Source organism: Bemisia tabaci, chromosome 4 (genome assembly GCF_918797505.1).
Source record: "Bemisia tabaci chromosome 4, PGI_BMITA_v3".
In the NCBI taxonomy this organism is placed as follows: Eukaryota; Metazoa; Arthropoda; class Insecta; order Hemiptera; family Aleyrodidae; genus Bemisia; species Bemisia tabaci.
The window spans coordinates 17,881,768-17,901,796 of NC_092796.1; the positions used below are offsets into that span (position 1 = coordinate 17,881,768).

Below are 20,029 nucleotides of genomic sequence, written 5' to 3' on the forward strand. Positions count from 1 at the left end.
TATTTCTCCACAATCTATAAAAAGGGAGAAAAATATATATTTTGAGAACAGTATTTCTAGTTTGACCGCTCATTCTCACGATCAGAAACAGTATATAAAGAGAAAGTTTTCCCTCTGTACTGGAAGTCACTTTTTTTTCATCCTATAAAAGTGACTAGACAAATTCTCTTTTTTTCATTAAAGGAACTGAAGACAAAGAGATAGTTCCATCTTACAGTCTCAACTTTTTTCTTCTTGGAGGAAGGTTCTTTAGCAAGATGATTTAATATCGCTTTAAGCATGAGCTTTTCAGCTTATTCATTTACCACTCACTAACTTAACCGAGATATAATTAATAAGGTGAGCTCTTGTTTTCTGGAAATCCTCCTTTGGCAGGAGAACTTGCCCTTGATAATTCCTAATCCTACATGATATCAAAATATGTGTAGAAGTCAAAGATTAAAATGACCGTTACCATAACAGTGTATTCCACTGCTCTATCTTCTGAGTCTTGTTCCTCTATAACGATTGGTTCCCTTTTGCTTCGGAAGATTGCTGCCTCAGCCTTCTCGAGCAGTGTATTTAGAAGCCACTCGCTATCCTCTGAAGGAGGACATTCTTTGGGTAGCATTATCTTTTGCCCAAATTCCTGAAATATTAAATAATAGTGCATTTTAAGTCTCTTACTTACAAAGACACAGTGTGATTTAAACAATGTAAGAAATAGTGTGCGTCCTTTAGTTGCTGTTTAAAAACTTACCGCCAGTTTTATGCAAAATCCAAAGAGCCGTTTCATAATCTCTACGATTTGTTCAGTTTTTGACTTCAACTCCTCTTCAAGTTTTATCCTACGTTGTACTTGGTTCTCAGTTTTAATTTTCAAATTCTCCATTTCTTCTTCATTCCTGTCACAAAAAATTTTGTGTATTAATACAGTGCCACATTTTCAATAATTGTGAGGTTTACTATACAAATCAGTTTACTCATGCTTACCTTGGGGCACTATCTTATGCGCTCTTTAACAAAAATTCCATGCAGTTAATTTTTTTTAATTATACATAAATATAATTAATGAGAAATAAGTGTAGTGAAAAACAAATTTACTTGAATATCAATTGTTAAAAATTTTTAAATCTTGAAAACATTCTCAATATTCCTTTTCCTTCTCCCAATAAAAGATGCTGGCTCAGGACTGGTACAAATAATTGATCTCTTCTTTGGACAAGACTAGGTTTAATTTAATTGGCAAATTTGGTCTACTACATGGACTGCATTTTGAAATTTGGAACTATAAATTCTGGCTCTTCTGGAAAAACACTTATGTGCATAGGGAAATTAATGGCACGTACATTGTTTTTAGACCGGACTAGGATTTATAGTTCCAAATTGCAAAATGTAGTCCATATGACCATGCCTTCCGCCTCTTCAAAAGGATACTATGTAATGAATATTCGCTTACTGTTGTTTGTCTTTAACTTCAGCAAACTTGTATGCCTCTAATTCTGCGTCCATCATGTCTCTTCGATGTTCAAGATCTGACTTTTCCCGTTCGGTTTGATCTTTTAAGTACATTAACTGAGTTTTTGTTTCTCGCTGGGTTAAAAATCGCTGCAAAACTTCCTCGCATTCTCTAGCACCTAGAGGCAAAATAAAACAATTGTATCTCTTGCATTGTGCTTGGAGGCCTGATACAATATATATCCTATGGAATTATACCCAGACCATATCAAGGTGAGAGAGATTGTGCCTTCGACAGTTGGAATGCTACTCAGTCAACTAGAAACTGAATTTTCTGTCAAAATCAATGAAATATTTAGCCAATCGCGAAGTAAAGAGTACACAGCTTTCATAGGAAGTAAATGAAAGTTGGTGCCCCCAAAATTTCGAATATTTCTGTAGTTTAAAGTATATAGTCTGCGGTAGAATGCCCAAAATCATGAATTTATTTAGATTAAAAAAAAAAAAAAAAAAAAAACTGCAGTCATAAAAAACAGGAAGACTCTCTGGAGCGCAAAAAATTGAGATTTCTGAAACACTGAGGAAATGAGGGATTTCATGAGAATGTCAGGTTACTCTACCGTCTCTGATGGAACCTGTGATTTTTGCCCACAAAGGGCAAAAAAACGTGAATGTGATCTGCAGAGGGTTTCCAAACTCTAAGAGGCTTTTACAATTTTCATTCGTGTAATTCACCAACACATATTAAATTTTACACCTAACTATGAAAAATGTAAAATCGCTTTCCTGGCATAGGAAACATCCAAGAGCATATCAATGGTGGAACTGCATAGAGAAAAAAAAGGAGGTGTTTGCATTTCGGGCATCTTGGAATTTTTTGATGATTTGATGACGTAGGTCAGTACAGCGACATTTAGCGTGAAGGGGACGTCGCTGTACTGACCTACGCCATCAAATCATCAAAAAATTCTAAGATGCCCGAAATGCAAACACCTCCTTTTTTTTCTCTATGGTGGAACTGCAGAAATGTGAACCTACCTATCTTGGTTTGCAGCGTTGCAGACTTCCTGTTTTTCTTTATTTTCTTTATTTGGACGTCATTTTTTGAAAATTTAAGTAATTTTTCTTCTCTTCTTACAGAATATTCTAAGAAGACTTCAAGACATGATGTTAGTTTGGTCCTCTCTTAGAACATTAAATAGTAACAGAGATTTTAAAACACTGCAACCATGGTGCACATTTTTGCAGCTTCACCTTCAATATCACGCAGAAAGCAGAGAATTTTTTGCGTAATTTTCTCTGAATAAATATTAATGTACCCAAGAATTTGAGAGGACAAACTCTCTTCACGACACAAAAAATTAGGAAAGAAAAGTCATTTGAGGTTACCAGTTGCCTCTTTCAATTTATCAAATGCTGTTTCCAGCCATTCGGATGTTTGATTTTGGATCTGATCTTTATCCTTGTCTTGTCCTTGTTCTGATACATCTTGAAGTGTGGGCCTTCCAGTTGGAAAAATTCGCCGCTCTAATTTTTCTAATTCCAGTTTCCGTTCCTCTACTCGGAATCTAGTAAAAAAAAAAAAAAAATTAAAAAAAAGCCTGCTTGATTCAATTGATTACGAAGGTTGTCTCAAAATTAACGCAACTGATTTCGATGCGAACAATCACATGAAGCTCACAAAACGTGACAAGGTCCTATGAGTAACTTCATGGCTTCCAAATAACCCCAGCAGGTTTGATGAAATGACGAGTTAAAGTATTTTAAGATTGATAACCGAAATTAATAATTTTTAATAATGTCAGTTTGATACAGTATCAGCTTTGCTTTGTTAAAGTTAGAATGAAAATATTTACCGTAGATCTTTCATTTGTCTTTCTCGGAGCTTCCCTGCTTGTATTGCATTCATCTCTTGCCTCGCCAAGCCCCCCTTTGTTGAATTTCGTAATTCTATTGCATCTTGGTTAATGCTCTGAAATTGACAATAATATTTTAAAAAAATTTTCTCTTCATAGAAGCTTTAGCAATTAGCACAGCAACAGAGAAGGGCAGAAAATTGAGAAATAATATTATGTATTTTTCACAAAATACCCTACTAGAAATACCAAATAATTTGACGCCAGGTAAATTTTGTTATCATTTGATATGATTTTCTTCATGACCTCCTCATCATGATGATCTAAAATTAAACGTAAAATGTGCCAAATTCGAGAAAAGTATAGGAATGAAAAGTGAATTTTTTAGCATTTTAACTTGCCTTATCTTGTAGGTACCTGGCAACGTTGGTGATTCAGGAGGGCTCCCCCTCCCTTGCTGTGCAGCAGCCGGGTAGATAAGATACGTGCCGTGCAACCTCATGTCAACTTCATCAGAATAAAAGGCTGCACACATCCAACACAGCGAGAGTGCCTCGTCTCAATGAGGAAACACATGAGAAAAGTCGCAAAATTCACTTTTCAAACTTAATCTTCTCAAAATTGGCATGCAGAAAGGTCGACTTCAAAAGCTGATCATATTCAAGAAATCATGAAAAAATGAAGCCAGCACTGAATTCCTTGATTTTCTGTGCAGGATACTTCATAAAGAACGAATGCAAAAATTATAAGACTTTTTTCATCAGTACTTATGCGTACTGCATCAAACAGCAAGAAAACTGGAACTTTTTGTCTATGAAGTATGGACATTGAGATCAACATTATGATGCAGTTGGCAAGGGATACGTTAGAGCACTGCACCTCTTGCCTTCGTTCTTCATTATCTATTCTTTACCCTAGATTTTCGAAACTTACCTTAGAGGCAGGGGTCAATAATTTTTGGAAATTTTCCAAATCATAATTAAAATGTATATTACAAGTTATGTATTACTTCATTTTGGCAACTAAAATGAGTTTTTATTTGATAGTCTTTATTGTCAGACTTAAAATATAATTTAGTTAAACTCAAATATTAAGATTGGCCTGCATGACCGTCCAACTATTTAAATCCTGCACGTATCGACTGTTACAAACTTGTTTCTATTTTTAAAAAAAGAAGCACCTGTAAATGACTAATTTCCATTTCTTGTTTCAGAATACTCTCCTCAAGTTTCAGTAGAATTGATTCAAAGGTTACGCTGTCATTTATTAAATTACTTTTAATGTTGCGGTATTTCTTTCGTAGATGCTCTGCTTCCATCCTGCTCATCTCTGTTTGATGAATACTGTTTTCAAGGCTGGACATCAACTGTAACAAAAAGAAAAATTTAAGGGAAAAATATGGGCTTGTTATTCTAAAGAAAATAGATTAAAATGAGTTAATTAGTTTTGCTTACTGCTGGGGGATGCAATTCATCCTAAATTACTACAGTGGCATGAAATGCATTGAACAAAACAACTGCTTTTCAAAGGGGGGGAAAAATGTAATAGTTTTTTAGTTGATACTTAAGAGTAAAGTTTCAATTAGTTTTTAAGCATAAAACTCTTAAAACCTACGTATCTTTTACTTAAAATGTTGCCTCAGCCCGCCTCAAAAAATTTTTAGGAGTTTTTTAAGTAATTTTTACGAATATTTTAATACGTCTTAAAAGTTACGTGTTTTTCAACAGTCACTTCAAGAGTGATTGCTACTGGGGAATTCCCGAGGAAAATGAGGTAGACAAAAAATTTACGTCAGGAAAACATCTAAATAGGAATATTTGGGCGAGTTTTGGATCTTGCAATTGGGTATTAGCAGTCAATATGAGCTGCGTATGATCCTCTTAAGGAGAAGTCGATGTTATAAAACTGCCAACCTTCTTCAGCAGAAAGTACTCCTCCTATCCCTCACACATGAACGGCAACAGCATGATGCAGATTTCTTCTGCACTGCACCCTGGCCCCATGAGCGCTCTATGGTACTTTCCTGAGATTTCTGCATACGCTTGAGAAAGTTTTTCAGCAAGCAATTTGGAATTATTACTTGAATTTAGGAAGCCGCAAAGCAATTCATAAATTAATCATATTGATGAGTGTACCTACGACATTGAAGCAGATCTGTCTTTCTTATAAAAGAAAAGTTTCAGTAGTAGGTGAGTAGAATGTAATTCTGATGAATGGGATGATGAAGCTAGTACCTTTGCATTTGGAACCATTCTCTTTGACGCTGTATTGTTTATTTTTGCTGAAAGTTGTTCCTGATAATCGTCTGCAAGTTTTTGCATGTATTGTTGCCTCTGAAAAGTAAAAAATAATGATTAATTTTTGTAGCTTTTGGGAGAAACTTTTAACCACCTACCCATTTAAAATCACTTTTGATCTGTTGGAATTACATAGGTAGGTACTCTTTTTCAACTTATTCATTTCAGAGATAGAGTAATGCTATGGGTATACCTATATTATGAAAAAAATTTTGTTGAAACAATTTTCAAACTTGATACTAACTTTTTTGGCATGATGGCGAACTAAGTCTAATTTTTTCTGAAGATCAATTGTTTTTAAATCCAGTCGTTCTATAGCTTCCTCATTTTTCTTGTTGCGAAATGACAGTGTTTCTTTTGGGTATTTGCTACTTTTCTTCAGAATTTCTTCATCTACCTAAAACAGAGGAAAATACAGCGATCGATTAAAATACAATAGTTGGCAAAGTCATAGCAAGTCCAGTGATTGAGTACTTAAGGAAAAGTGTTGTAAATTAGTTAGTGATGGTATTAATCTGGGTCAACAATTTTCAAGAGGGACACTTGCAGCATTAAGTAGATGTTCTTAGTACCTATCACGAAATGTTTTGTCAGGTTTAAATTGGCCTTACTTAAGTCTTATCTACTTGAAAATGACTGGGTTGGCCCTAGGAATTAGTCACCTTCGTCATACCAATGATCAAGAAGAGCTTATATTTGTCAGTTACTTACATCTATGATCTGCATAATTATTCAAAAAGGCATGTTTAAAGTAAACTTTGCTCAGTGACATGCAAATTACGGCTTCCGGTGCACAATTCCAAAATTCACAAGAGTTATCGAGCAATTTTCAGTTTTATTCACAAGTCACATCGCCACAACGCACGTGGTGTTCAAAACATGTAAACAAACATTGCGTTTGCCAAGATGTAAAGCGTAAATAATCAAACCAGTAGATCATAATTCATAATGTAAACTTAAACAAAATACTGCAAAATTTGACTTCACTGTACAGCAATGGCGCGCAGGTGGAATATTTGCGGTTAGGAATTTGTTTATGTTCTGGACGTGTCTTGCTGTCTTGGAATGGATTGATTGTTCCAGTGAAGTATCACGTTTATTGCTTTTTTTTTTGTGTCTCTGAAAGTGAGAGTTTGTGAATCTAAGAACCCGAAGAAATCATGAAGTTAACGCGCAGATTTCATCTCATTTGTCATGTTACATAGTGCGAATCACCTTGGTTCTTTAGGTAAGTTTGTGCCTTCGTTTTTTTCCATCTACTCGGTAGTGAAGTAAGTAACAACGATCTGAGAAATTCCAGTAAGTATTCTCCTATTAAATAGCTGGCTGACCGATGAGTTTTTGTCTGTCACCCGTGATGTACGCGTGACTTGGTTCCTTTCTACTCAACGCTGCACAGTCGTAATGCAATCCCCAGATCTCTTCTCTGTAATTTAGACCGCATTAAGCAGAAAGAAACCAAGCCACATCAGCTATTGCCAAATTCAATGAGGCAATTTAATTTTCTACATGAAAACGGTTGTGCGGATTTTTGTGCACATTTTAGTGAATTTTCTGTGTAGTACGAAGAAAATTATTCGAGATGTTCAAAGGAATCCGCACAAACGTTTCGTTGACCTTTCTTGTAAAAAATTCCTTTACCCGGCCAAATTTGGCAATAGCTGATGTGACTCGGTCCCTTCCTGCTAAATGCGGTTCATTTAAAACCTGGATCTCTAAACTAGATTATTTCTCAATTTTCTCAAGGTTTTTTCTAATCACTTACTGTCAGTGGTGTGCCTTCTTTCACGTACATTTCCTTCAGAACCTTTTTTAGTTCCCGAATCTTCTCCACGTTGTTTTTCTTTTCAGCATCACATTCTTCATAATGAGCTTTTCTCTGCCCCTCTATTGAAATGGAATGAAAAAAAGAAAGAAGAAAAATCTGAATAAATATCTGTGCAGAAAGTGGAAGATAATTAAGTAGCGGCTTTAAGTAAAAGAGAGTAACTTCCGTCAAATGGTGTTGGATGAAAAGCTCATCTATCCAGAAGCTTCTATCTTGCCCCTAATGATATGCATAGGGCGAAAGCAAAGTTTCAGTCAATCGTCATGAAAAATATAAATGTGCAGTAAGATATCCTCCTGACAGAGAATGAAAATATCAGGAAAAGCATATCAGATTCTCGAAAGTTCCAAGAGAGATAGAGAGGGATATCTTAAAGTCCTCTCCATTTGCAATACTCTCCTCAAATCCCAAAGTTGTGATCGTAGCAACTTCAATCCTTGGAAAGAAAGCTTTACTACGGGATGTAGCATCCCGATAAGTTCTCAAATGTGTAAATGTACATTTGATGTTGCTCTTGGATTGTGCAGATCTCCGATTATTTTTTTTCTTTTAGAATCAAAAGTATTTACCCCAACAAATTTTTCCCCCATAACTTTTTATTATACTAAGAAACTTTCTCAGGAATGTCACATAACGTTAATCGCATTTGCATAAGACGATGTGAAACACTATCGCAGTCGCATGCTCACTATTTTTGCAAAGCCAGATGAGTATGCAATATTACAAGTCGGTCTCAATAAACCGTGCCCTTCGGGCCAAAGTATCACAAGCGCCATGCGACGTTTCAAAATCTCCGCCGCCGTTTTATTTTTTTACAGCGAACGTGTTGGTATAATCTGTTTGAAAATTTCTCTGTATTTTCATCGGCAGCACGAAGAAAATTCGGTGAAATTTTTGGACAGCTTCGTTGAACAATTTCTCTGTGAAAAAATAAAATGGCGGCGGAAATTTTGCAACCTGCAACGTCACATGGCGCCTGTGATTGCCGGAAATGCGTTTGACTTCGCTGGATTTTTCCACAGAATCACGAGAATCGTATAAGTTCTCTTCTTGTCGTCAATTTTTACCTGATAGTTGTATCTTCTTCTTGATTTCAAAAATCCGTTTGTTAATCAGCTCAAGCGGGATTTCCTTCTCCTTTTTAATCAGCGGCATCTTGCACTGATCGCACTGATCTGATGCAGCTCCAGTTGTCCAACTTCGTCCCTGCTACCAGCGTCCTTCTCCGTGAACTAAACAGCCCTGTTGCCGTAGCAACCTCTCTTTTTGCCTCCCTCGTTTATATGCAATTGCTTATCGCAGTATCTCTGACCTCTCAAATCAGCCAAAAAATAGATTAGCGATCTCTTCCCCATCCATTTCTGTCAAAAAATACCATTTGATTCCTTGTCAATTTCAAGCTCTCGTCTGTCCATTGCTTGCAGCAAGTTGATGGCTAATATTGAAAATAGGCGTTTTTCAAGACTTCAAGTTTCCGTCCATATTTTAATTCATGAAGGACAAGCGTCTAATATAGCTTGATCATTAGTTAATCGCTCGGATTGGTTAAGGTGGTTTTAACCCTTGATCAATTAGATCGTCTCGCCAGCTCCTAAAGCGGCGCGTGCGACACAACGCGACTCTGCGCACGCAACAATCCAAAACGCCTTCAATTTTTCGCTAGGCAACACGGACATCCATCGAGCAGTAATAGTTGCATCCATTCGTTTAACCATTAACACATCCGTCGCGTTGTGTTGCGCCGCTGTCGTTGCACAAGCTGTGAATGGCCGATGCAGTTGATGTGATGGGGCTCTGATCGGCTACTCAAACTCTTGCACAGAGATGCCTAAATGCACTACAAATACGTTTAAACAGGTATCGCCGTGTGCTGCTCGGCGCCTAATCGTCAGGTGTCCGAATTTTTCGATCGATTGTCGATCGCTGGAAAAAAAACTCCGGCCGTGGAAGCCGTACTTACAGGCTATCAAGACATATCGACAGTGGAACTGCCAGACCACATATCTCGTTCTCGGTGTTTAAGAATCTCCGCTCCTATTGTATTTTTTTGAAGGAGGACAAATTAATATTATTCCTTAAAGTTGTCACAGTTTTCATCGCGCAGAGAGGAAAAATCACGGAAGTTTTCAAGAATTGACGTTGAGTAGTTTTCCATTTTTAAAAAATGAAGTATGACAAGAAGTCTACAACGTCGCAAACCGAGATCCGTGGTCTGGTAGTTTCACCATCGATATACCGTCCGCGTTCTGGGGTCAGAGTCAGAGGCCGAAAGTGCCGGGTGTGGCACCTGGAGTAGTTAAAGTTACGGCTCCAGCACCCGGAACTTTAGGTGTTTGAGCCCGGAACGCATGGTATGTCTGTATATCCCGCAACTTTTTTCTCGGTGTGCCCTAATGAAATTTTGTGTCTACGTCATTTTTGTTGCAATTTGAGCGAGAATTTCGAATTCTCGAAATTTTTCGATTTTTGTCAAATGGGGCTGAAAAAGTACTGAATTTTTCTGTCGAGGAGGTACTGAATTTCGTGGAGATGTACTGTAAACTGTACTGATTTTTGGCCAGCTCGTTTTAGTAGACACCGTGGTTTAACGGGACTACCTGTCAGTTGGGAGATCATAATTTGGACCGCAGCCCCATATTCAATTCGCGCGGCATAAAATTAGGAGCGTTACACTCATTTGTAATGATCCAGTGTGTTCGGTATAGGATAAGCATTCGAAACGCAGGGTCACTTACAATTTACAGTATGTACGGTCCAATCTAAACTTTGTCCTCGACTCTTCTCTCTTTGTCAAGTGTACCGTCCATGTTCCCTCTCTCCTTTTTCCCCGTCGTCTCTTTCTGTCCATTTGGAGAGTATGGATTTGATCGTCATGAATCGATCGAAAAAAGAAAACGTGAATCGATCGACACCGATTCGATCGACAAATTATTGAAAACACTCGTATCGATTCAATCGACTTGAATCGATCGAAAAATGAAAACGTGAATCGATCGACGTGAATCAATCGACACCGATTCGATCGACAGTTAATTTAAAAACACCCGTGTCCATTCGATCGACATGAATGGATCGAAAAATGAAAACGTGAGCCGGTCGACGTGAATCAATCGACACCGATTCCGTCGACAAAGTTCGATCGATTCACGGGCTTGTCAATCCATTCACGGGTTTGTCGATCGACTCACGTTTTTATTTTTCGATTCATTCATGTCGATCGAATCGGTGTCGATTGATTCATGTCAATCGATTCACTTTTTCATTTTCCGATCGATTCATGTCGATCGAATCGGCCTTTTCATGATTTGTCGAGCGAATCTGTGTCGATCGATTCACGTTTTCATTTTTCGATCAACTCATGTCGATCGAATCGACACCGGTTTTTCAATAATTTGTCGATCGAATAGGTGTCGATCGATTCACGTTTTCATTTTTCGATCGATTCATGTCGGTCGAATCCATACCCGCCTTTCCATTTACCTTATTTCCTTTCATTTTTCCCTCTCTTTTCCCCCGTTTTTTCCGTAACTGGCCAACTGGGAACTACCCGATTTCCTGGTAGGTCTGTCAGCCTCTGGCCAACAACTGCACCAGGATCGGAGGAATGAAGGAGACAAGATCACTTCATAATTAACTATTAAAATTTACTGAAATTTTACTTACATGAAACTTCAAATTCTTGTAATTCATGAAATTTCCAATCCGGGAGGGGGAGAAGGGGAGGGCCTGCACGGCCAGCCACTCTACCACGCTAAGGAAAAACGCTGTATGAGCATTCGAGAGCTGCCAAATTTCCTTCGGTAAAATATGTATTTTTGAAGAAGGTTATTAATGTTTTTCCTTGAAATTTTAAGGAAATTTAGGTGCGATTGCAAAAAAAATTAACTACAAAACTGGAAGAAAAATATTCTTAAGCTAACCAAGAAATTCGTATTTTATAAAAGGGAATTTGGCAACGCTTAATGGTACATACGACGTTTTTCCTTAGCGCGACAGCACTGTGGTTTAAACCCTATTTATGTTACCGTAGATGTTAATGATAATGAGGAGTTATGAATTCTGTTACTTCGTTTCAGACCGCAACGAGCGCGCACAAAGGAGGCCATGAAAAGAAGCTTGTACGGAACACTTTGGTTTGGCTCAGTTACAAACTGGTGTGATCCTTTCTGTTGGATTTAATTAATTGTTTTAACCACCTCCAAAAAACAAGGCTGAAGAAAACGTGCTCCCCCGAAAAAAGGAGCCCGAAAAATGAACCACGTAAGCCGCAGGCCTGGTCATTGGACTAATATGAAGAAATCCGAGACAAACAGGTTAGTTCCAGTTAGTTCCTTTCTGTTCAGTTCGGTAATCCAAGATTGCGCGAAAGGTCTAAGAAAATATATAAAGATCGCGCGAATAAAAACCTCGCGAATTTAAAATGAAGTTAATTTAAGGTAGAAGTTTGACCAAACAGGAGACAGTTGGAAAATAAACGCATTTTTATGTTAACGTTATAGTTGAGGTTAGTTTGTGGACAAATTATCCATGTCTTATATACCCTCTGATGATAAATGAAGTGAAAATATTGAATTATGTATGGTCGTGGGTTTAAAGAACTTTCCTAACTTTTCGCGGAAAAAATATTCGATCGGGAGAAACGAGGCAACGTTGGAATGCTCACACGGCGTCGAAACACAACACAGGCCTTTTAAGCTCTAATATTCGATGGCGCAATTATTCTAACGTGAGTTCGAGTAGTCGCGCCAAACACAGTGCGGAGTGCGGTCGGCGTTTAGCGCCTGCAAGACCTCAGGAATACTACAATTACTACACGCATCGCGCCAAACAGTGCGGTCGGCGTAAGCGCCTACACTACAAGACTGCATGTGAATACTGCCTTGCTAAGGAAGAACGCGCGCCGTATGAACATTCTGGAGTTGCCGAATTTCCTTCGTTAAAACGTACATTTATGAAGATTGTTATGAATGTTTTACCTTGGAATTTTCAGAATCTTTAGTTAAAATTGTGATCTAATTTATCTGAAAGATTGGGAGGAAAATATTCAAAAATTTACCAGGAAATTCTCGTTTTATCAAAGAAAATTTGGCAACACCTGAAGGTTCATACGGCGTTCTTCCTGAGCACGGCAGAATACTTCTCGCATTTAGTTGATTTGCAGGAATCAAGCGTCAAAACACGATTCTGTGACCAGCGTTGCCTTGTTTCTCTTTGAAAAAATAAAATAGACTTCGCAATTCGGAAACACCGCAATGTAGACAAGTGGTTTCTTACTCTAGCACGCACTCTTTTCTTACTTATCGACGTATCATTTAATTTTTATAATGTTTCATTTATCGTTTCTCATTTTACGTTTCATTTCACCCCTTTTCGTGTCACGGATCCTCATCTCTCGAAGGATTATTTCACCCTCCCAGAATATTTGTTTGCAACATTTTTCTGCACAAATGCGCATTTTCCCAACTAATGCATACACAGATTACGCAGATTACGCTTTTGCTGTGTTTCCGAAACGTATACATATATTTCGTGCGCATCGCGTGCTATTTTAAGGTATTTCACCGTATACCTGGGAGGGGGGGGGAGGTGACAAAAACCTAAATCCGGCTTTGTCGATCGGGCCCGCTGCAGGGTGGCAAAATTTCATGAAAAATAAAATGTCGAAATTGCACGTGAAATATTTCATGAAATTTCAGGTTATGAAACATTTTGAAAAATGCCAGTTCCTTTTCATGTTTCCCAAAATGTAAAAATTGTAACTTTCTTCTATTTTTGTGTGTTTGAGTGCGGGTTGCATACTCTAGCCCCTAAAAAGTATTAAATATTTCACTGCCTTATGAAATTTCATGAAATATTTCACTGAAATTTTCAATCTTTCATTTCTTTCTTACGTTTCATGCCACCCTGGGTCGCTGGCCTTGGGAAGCATTGAAGATACTCTTGCTTTCTTTTAATATGTGGTTAATTTTCATGTCATAAAGTGACACATCGACCGTGAAACTGCATAAATGCAAATTTCGGTTGCAAAGGTTTCAAAATCTCATATTTTATTTTTGATGAGGAGACCGAACCAATATCATCGCTTAAAATTTTCATATAATATTCATCTCTTGGAGGATAGTAATCACCGAAGTTTTCAAGAAATGACGTTCTGTAGTTTTCCACGTAGCAAATAAATTATGACAGCAAGTCTGTAACGCAACATTTCGAAGTATGCATTTCTGCAGTTTCACCGTCGATATTATATGAATGGCGTCCGTAATTGAAGTGTTATTTTTTTAATATTTACTGCCGTTTGCTAAACCGACGGTGGTGGCGGAAACCCCGGGGAGGGGGGGATAAACCATGACCTTAAATGAACCCTTTCTTTTTTTGGGAAGCGTGAACCGCCTTCAGTCCAGAAAGTATGCAACCCGCGAACGTGCTAGCACCCCGGGCTCCTAAGCGCTAATCTAGCACTGCTCACCGCGAAATTTTTCCAACCGCACCGTTTATCACTGTGATATAATGTAGAAGCTAGGTGCCTCTGTGGTCTTAGCAAACGTTTAGTATTCAAGTACTTCAAAATGTTACAGAAGCTGATTGAAAAAGTGCATCATAGAGACCATTCATTTAAGTTATGTAACGCTCTAGGGGAAGGGGGCTCGAGGGGAGCGTTACGGCATTTTGTTTTTACGTGTGAAAGGATAGGGACCTACCTAAGTCACAAAAGCGCTTCAAAGGGGGAGGGTCAACAATGTCTAAAAAGGGCTCACGTAATTTATGGACGCCTGTATAATTCAGACTTAAAAAAATAAATCACAACATGGAAACAAGAAATGAATTTGTCAATAAAATGGTCCATTCTTCTTCTTGTAAAATTTCTCAGGCTCTTGTGAAATTTCACTTTCTATGTCTAGGTACCCATATAGAGGGGAAAAGAAGGGGGGGGGGGGTTTCAGAAGGCAGAGCACCCCGCTGCAAGGTTGAGAAAGGGGAGTGCTTATGCAATGATTGAATGCAATGCTCGAGTCTAAACGCTCGTCTTATATAGTCTCCGAAGTTTTATCCATCCTCACAAGATTTTCCCACGAGCATTTGACATTGCATGCGCTTCACAATTTTGTTTCATTCGTCGTCCGTCATGGCGCACCGCGCGTCTCTCTGTGCCATATCCTCATCTTCGCCCGCCTTTTTATTTTAAAAGAATTCCGGTAAGTGTTGTTACACCTAAAAAGGACCACGACACTCACTCGCAGCCAAGCTATAAAATTTAGGACCAATTTCTTTTTTTTTTATTTGAAATTGAAGATAAATTTGTCGAATTTTTATGTATACACATTCGAAAATTCCACTCACTGTAATGTTATTGCTGTTACTTGTTGTTTTACCAATTTCTTTTCTATTTTTGGAGGAAAACAATCGTGAGTAAGGACGTCACAAATCGCCCAAAAATCCCCCCCCCCCAAAAAACCATCGAACCGTTTACAGTTTTATGTGCCAGTCGAGAATGACTTTAAGTACTCGTAATTTTATCATTTCATTTTTCTCATCGCTCGTGGTAAATTTAATAAGGGTTTTGTTGAATAATGAATACCCTAATTTTCATGAGCTTGTATCAAAATTATAGATTTAGAGACCATAAGCGCATCCGAAAAATCTGAACATCAAACTTAATCCATTAAATCCTCTTATAGAGTTTTGAGTCACCAAGACATGCAGTCGACAAACTTGGACATTAATTTGTGTATTGATCAGATATAATTATGCAATCCATGTAAATGTAAGTAGGTGAAATCAGTGAAATTCGTATCTCGGCTTGTGATCCTATAAATTTTCTGTCCTTTTTTTCTTTGAATGCGGAAAACCGATCATTTTTATCTCGTGGAACTCAACATAATCGGACGTATTTATGTGAAATGGAACTATGTGGAAGTGGAAATGTGTAGTGTGCTCGTTAGTGCTTTAGCCATAGGAATGAATGGAAATTTAAAAGCGCCAGTGACGTCAGCGGCAACGACGGTGACGGGGGGAACGGGGACGGGGAGACCATTTGCGGGACTCTTTAACTCATGAGCCCTGTCCACAATGCGCTTGTCACATGCCCATGGCTCGCAAGTTAGCGCCCAGTTCCTTTTGATTTAATTGAAAATCCCGCTTTTCTATTTTCTCAAAAGGAACTATATCCAATTTTACATTGTTTCTTATGCAGCTCACCACGAGCACACCCCATCTTTCTACTTGCACGTAGTTCCTTTTAGCATAAATACGTCCACTTTGTCTTCAGCTGTCTTAAAATAGTCCCTCTAAAAATGTTATATAGTAATATGTATAAATATGTTCTCTCTTGAAATATAGAAGATGTAGAAGTGGAAATTTAAAGCATCCGCATGCCTTCTACAAGTTCAACGTGGCTGAAACGGTGCCGCACCGTTAGACTTCTTTTAAAAGAGGCGATTCTTGGGCAAAATTAAGGAATCACGCACCCTGAATTCTCACACTGCAGATTTCTTGTTCCTTTGTAATTTTTTACACAATGACAAATCATCATTATTAAACAGAATTTTGTGCGACTTTTCTTGGTCTTTTGGAGAATATTGTCTGTATACCTATTTTGTACATGAATGTCGGGTATTACTCTCTTTAAAAAAGAAAATAGGGCCATAAATGTTGAAGCAGTGCAGTCGAGTTACTTATATTTACAGAGGTCTTCAATTGTGATATTTTGCGCAAAATTCAATGCGGATCGCCGATCGGTTTGTGGTAAAATTTCATAATGCATATATATCTTGATCCTCATACATTTTTTCAATGGATAAACCGAACGAAGCATAAATAAAGCAAGCCTCAGCTTGGAGAAAAATGGGTTAGGATTTAGGAATAGTTTAAAGCTCAATAAGTCCTAAATTGTCCCCTGTCAAAATTTAAAAGTTAAAATCGAGAATTTCAGATTGTGGGTCCGATTTATTATCCACTCTTCAAGCCGCTTTCATCTTAAAGATTGTCTGAAAAACTTGATTCAAATTTAGGAAAATTGATCACCATGCTCACGACTTTCCCCATGTCCGGGAGTGGTTCGTATTTTATGGACAGTCCCTGCAACACTAAAGGGTAAATCCTGTAAATATTTAGATCTCGCGGACAGACAAAGTAACCCAGAACGGTAATCTAGGATTACGCGGAAAGTCGAAGAAAATATATGAGGATTGCACGAAAAAGGCACAAGGATTGCGCAAATAGAAACCTTAACATCTGCTACAGAAATGCGCAAATTTAAAATTAAGTTAATTTAAGGTGGAAGTTTGGTAATACAGGAAACAGTTGGAAAATGTTTACGCATTTATATGTTAACTCTAATTAGGTTAGTTTGTTGACAAGTCATCGATGTTACCTTCTGATGATAAATGAAGTGAAAAGATTGAATAATGGTCGTGGGTTTAAAGAACTTTCCTAACTTTTCTCGGGAAAAATATTTGATTGGGAGAAACGAGGCAACGTTGGAATGCGCGTACGGCGTCGAAACACAACACAGACCATTCTATTATTCAATGCCGTACTTATTCTAATACGAGTTTGAAAATCGTGCTAAACACAGTGCGGTTGGCGTTAAACGTGTATTAGCGCCTGCAAGACTCTAGGAATACTTCACGCATTGCGCCAAACAGTGCGGTCGGAGTCAAGCCCATATCGGCGCCTACAAGACTGCATGAATACTTCTCGCATTGCGCCAAACGCAGTGCAGTCAGTCGGTCAGTTGACAACTTGACATGAAACTCATATTAGCGTCTATGAGACTGTAGGAATGATGTAGTACTGCGTGTCATCATTCTTGACTTCCTACTCCAATTATTATCATAATTAAATGGAACTTATGTACTTTTCCACGCTTAGTTAGCAGGTATATCTAAAGGCAGTAAAATAAATCTTCCATTTTTAAGCACTTCTTGAAGCCTTTTTTTTTAATTTTTTTTTTTTTTTTTTTTTTTTTTTTTTTTTTTTTCTGTAGGTACATCCTTGAAAGTACTTGAAAATGTCAGTGGTCCTCAATAGTTCTTTTGAATTCCTTGATTCTACTAAATTGGGCCGCGTTTAGCAGACAGGAATCGAGCCGGGTCAGCCATTGCCAAATTTAACTGGACAATTTAATTTTTTACAAGAAAACGCTTATTCCTGTGAAAATTTTTAGAAATTTGCTTCGTACTGTGCAAAAAATTTACTTAAATTTGCACAAAAATCTGTACAACCCTTTTTATGTAAAAAATTAAAGTTCTCGATTAAATTTGGCAATAGCTGATGTGGCTTGGCTCCTTTCTGCTTAACGCGGTCCAATTGAACTCCTCGTAGAGACCTTTAAAGCGTTCGATTCTGGTCTCTAAAATCTGTCATGAACCCAAAAGTTTTCCAACTAAATTGAAAACCCCTGGTTTAGAACAACTTCAACTATAATAGGCATAAATCTATAATAGACCCCAGAAATTTCTGAACATTGCCCAAAATAAACTCCCCTCGGACGGTGGATCAGTGAAACTTCCGAAAAATCAACTGTCCTATCTCCTTCGAAAAAAATAAGATTTGCGCAGAAATCCGCAACGTCGCACAGTGGACCGAGTCAATCAGATAGGTCGGACATGAACTTTTGGACCAAAACTGCAAATTCTGATGTTTATTTCGTCACATTTTAAAATTTAAGTGATGTTTCTAGAAGAAAATTTTACGAGAAAACCAATGGAGCCACTTTTAGAAGTTCGGAGTTTAGTGTTACCTAACGGAGTTATGAGCGTTTAAAGTTTCCAAATTTTGTCCGACCTCTCCTATTGACTTGATCCACTGTGCGTCGCAAGTCGAAGTATGCGGTTCCGACTCAGACGGTGAATTTGTGGCGAGGAAGTGAGTTTCTATCTATGATTAATCCCACAAATTAATGAACATTGCCCAAAATAAACTCTTCTTGGACGGTGGATCAGTGAAACTTCCGAAAAATCAACTGTCCTATCCTTTTCCCTCGAAGAAAATAAGATGTGCGAAGAAATCCGCAACGTCGCAAGTCGAGGTATGCGGTTCCGATGGCGGTGGATTTGTGGCGGGGAAGTGATTTTCCGGGAGCGGGTCGGAAACGGAAACGGTTTCTCGCGGAAAGGGGTCGCGAGTGGCGGGCAGAAGCGAAAAGTGGTCAAGACGAAGCTCATGTGATGAAGCATGCTCCTGGTGACCCAGTGATAGTGCACATTAGTGCCTGGCACAAAGATGATGATACAGGTATCTTATTATTTATACTTAAATACAGTCGCGAACTCAGACTCGGCTTCAAGTGACATGCCATCACGCAACGCGACCAGCCGAACTCCCGCCGTTGCCGTCAGTGTAGTAGGAATTAATCGTTTTTTAGGACGACAGCTTTTGTCAAGTCCTAGCAGACTTTTTTTCAAATGGATTTTTCATAACCCGTGAAGCAGTTACTGTACGCGTGGATCAAAAAAAAAAAAAAAAAAAAAAAAAAAAAAAAAAAAAAAAAAAAAAAAAAAAACACGCTGTAGGCTAACTATTTTTGGGTCTCTCATGTGAAATGCATGCGAAATTCACGTCAAAATTCATTTAAAAAAATCTAGCATTAATTTTTTTTTAAATCCCTAAGATCTTCTCCGTACATTCAACACATAAAATAAAATGGACAAAGCTTATGAGAGACGCCATGAGTCTTAAGTTTGAACCAAAAAAAGAGGTTTGAATTTTTATTCCTTTTAAAGACTTGATACGTTAAAGACTAAATTTATCAACTATTTTCATGTTCAAAATATTTTTCTCGACTGAATTCTTGACAGGAGGAAATTCACGACTATAGTTGAATTCTAAATTTTTCCTCACTCATTCCCCCCCCCCCCCCCCTCCCAAATGTTTCTTCATGCTTTTCTCTTTGTGTACTTCTGTGCATTCTGCATTATAACCGTACGATATTGGCCTAGCTGCTCGTAGTGAGGAGGGCGCTCCTCTACTAGGGATGTCGATACTGGTATCGACTCTAAGCATCGATACCGGTATCGAGCATCGAGCTGAAGTATCGATACTTATGAGGTATCGATACCATCGATACTATTTCTGAATTATGCCGTGATTCTGAGTGTGCGAATGTCTGTCGGCCGTTAAATTCCGCCAGATTTACGCCTCTCGAAAAAGCCCTGTTCGCGTCCTTAGTCAACTATTTTGAGCCCTTAACTACAGTTATCGAACTGAGCTTTTAACATTTTTATTGAAGTATAATCATCTTGAGAAACTTGATTACTCCGTCGTTTGTCACAGTGCATCATGAAGGTGAAATAGTGGGGAGAGAATTTTTTAAAAAAGAAAAAGAGGCCTTCTTCATGGCCAAATCAGATTAAGTATCGATACCGTCGATACTGGGGTCTTGGCATCGATACTGCATGGTATCGATATCGTGGAGTATCGATGCCGAGTATCGTTAAGTATCGATCGAAAGTATCGATACTTTGCAAGTATCGGATAAGTATCGACATCCCTATCCTCTACCATCGGTTGATGGATGGGGTGGATCGCACCCCTTGTTAATGCGGCGGAGCATCCTCTAGGATAAGTAAATGATTTTTTGTATCCTCTGACGTCATACTTTACCAATGCTC

General features: G+C 38.2%; 2 protein-coding genes across 3 annotated transcripts in view; one reads left to right on the plus strand and one right to left on the minus strand.

Moving 5' to 3' along the window:
• Positions 1-8,642, minus strand: part of CCDC151 (Coiled-coil domain containing protein 151) — a 9,447-nt gene extending 805 nt beyond the window's left edge. Inside the window, exons 1-10 of one of the 2 annotated variants that reach the window (XM_019047423.2) lie at positions 8,486-8,642; positions 7,356-7,477; positions 5,835-5,987; positions 5,528-5,626; positions 4,474-4,659; positions 3,294-3,409; positions 2,827-3,005; positions 1,439-1,616; positions 740-884; positions 455-628 (exon numbers count right to left, since the gene is read on the minus strand). In XM_019047423.2, the coding sequence (XP_018902968.1) occupies positions 455-628; positions 740-884; positions 1,439-1,616; positions 2,827-3,005; positions 3,294-3,409; positions 4,474-4,659; positions 5,528-5,626; positions 5,835-5,987; positions 7,356-7,477; positions 8,486-8,573 (1,440 nt within the window). In that variant the 5' untranslated portion in view covers positions 8,574-8,642. Of the gene's footprint in view, positions 1-454; positions 629-739; positions 885-1,438; positions 1,617-2,826; positions 3,006-3,293; positions 3,410-4,473; positions 4,660-5,527; positions 5,627-5,834; positions 5,988-6,301; positions 6,460-7,355; positions 7,478-8,485 lie in introns of those variants that run through there. The other variant, XM_072299449.1, reaches the window with a different exon arrangement.
• The window catches only part of LOC109034292 (dynein beta chain, ciliary), a 68,477-nt gene continuing 55,074 nt past the window's right edge, over positions 6,627-20,029 (plus strand). The window contains exons 1-2 of the mRNA XM_072299443.1: positions 6,627-6,818; positions 11,495-11,731. The gene's annotated coding sequence lies outside the window, so the exon portion shown is untranslated. The remainder of the gene's footprint in view (positions 6,819-11,494; positions 11,732-20,029) is intronic.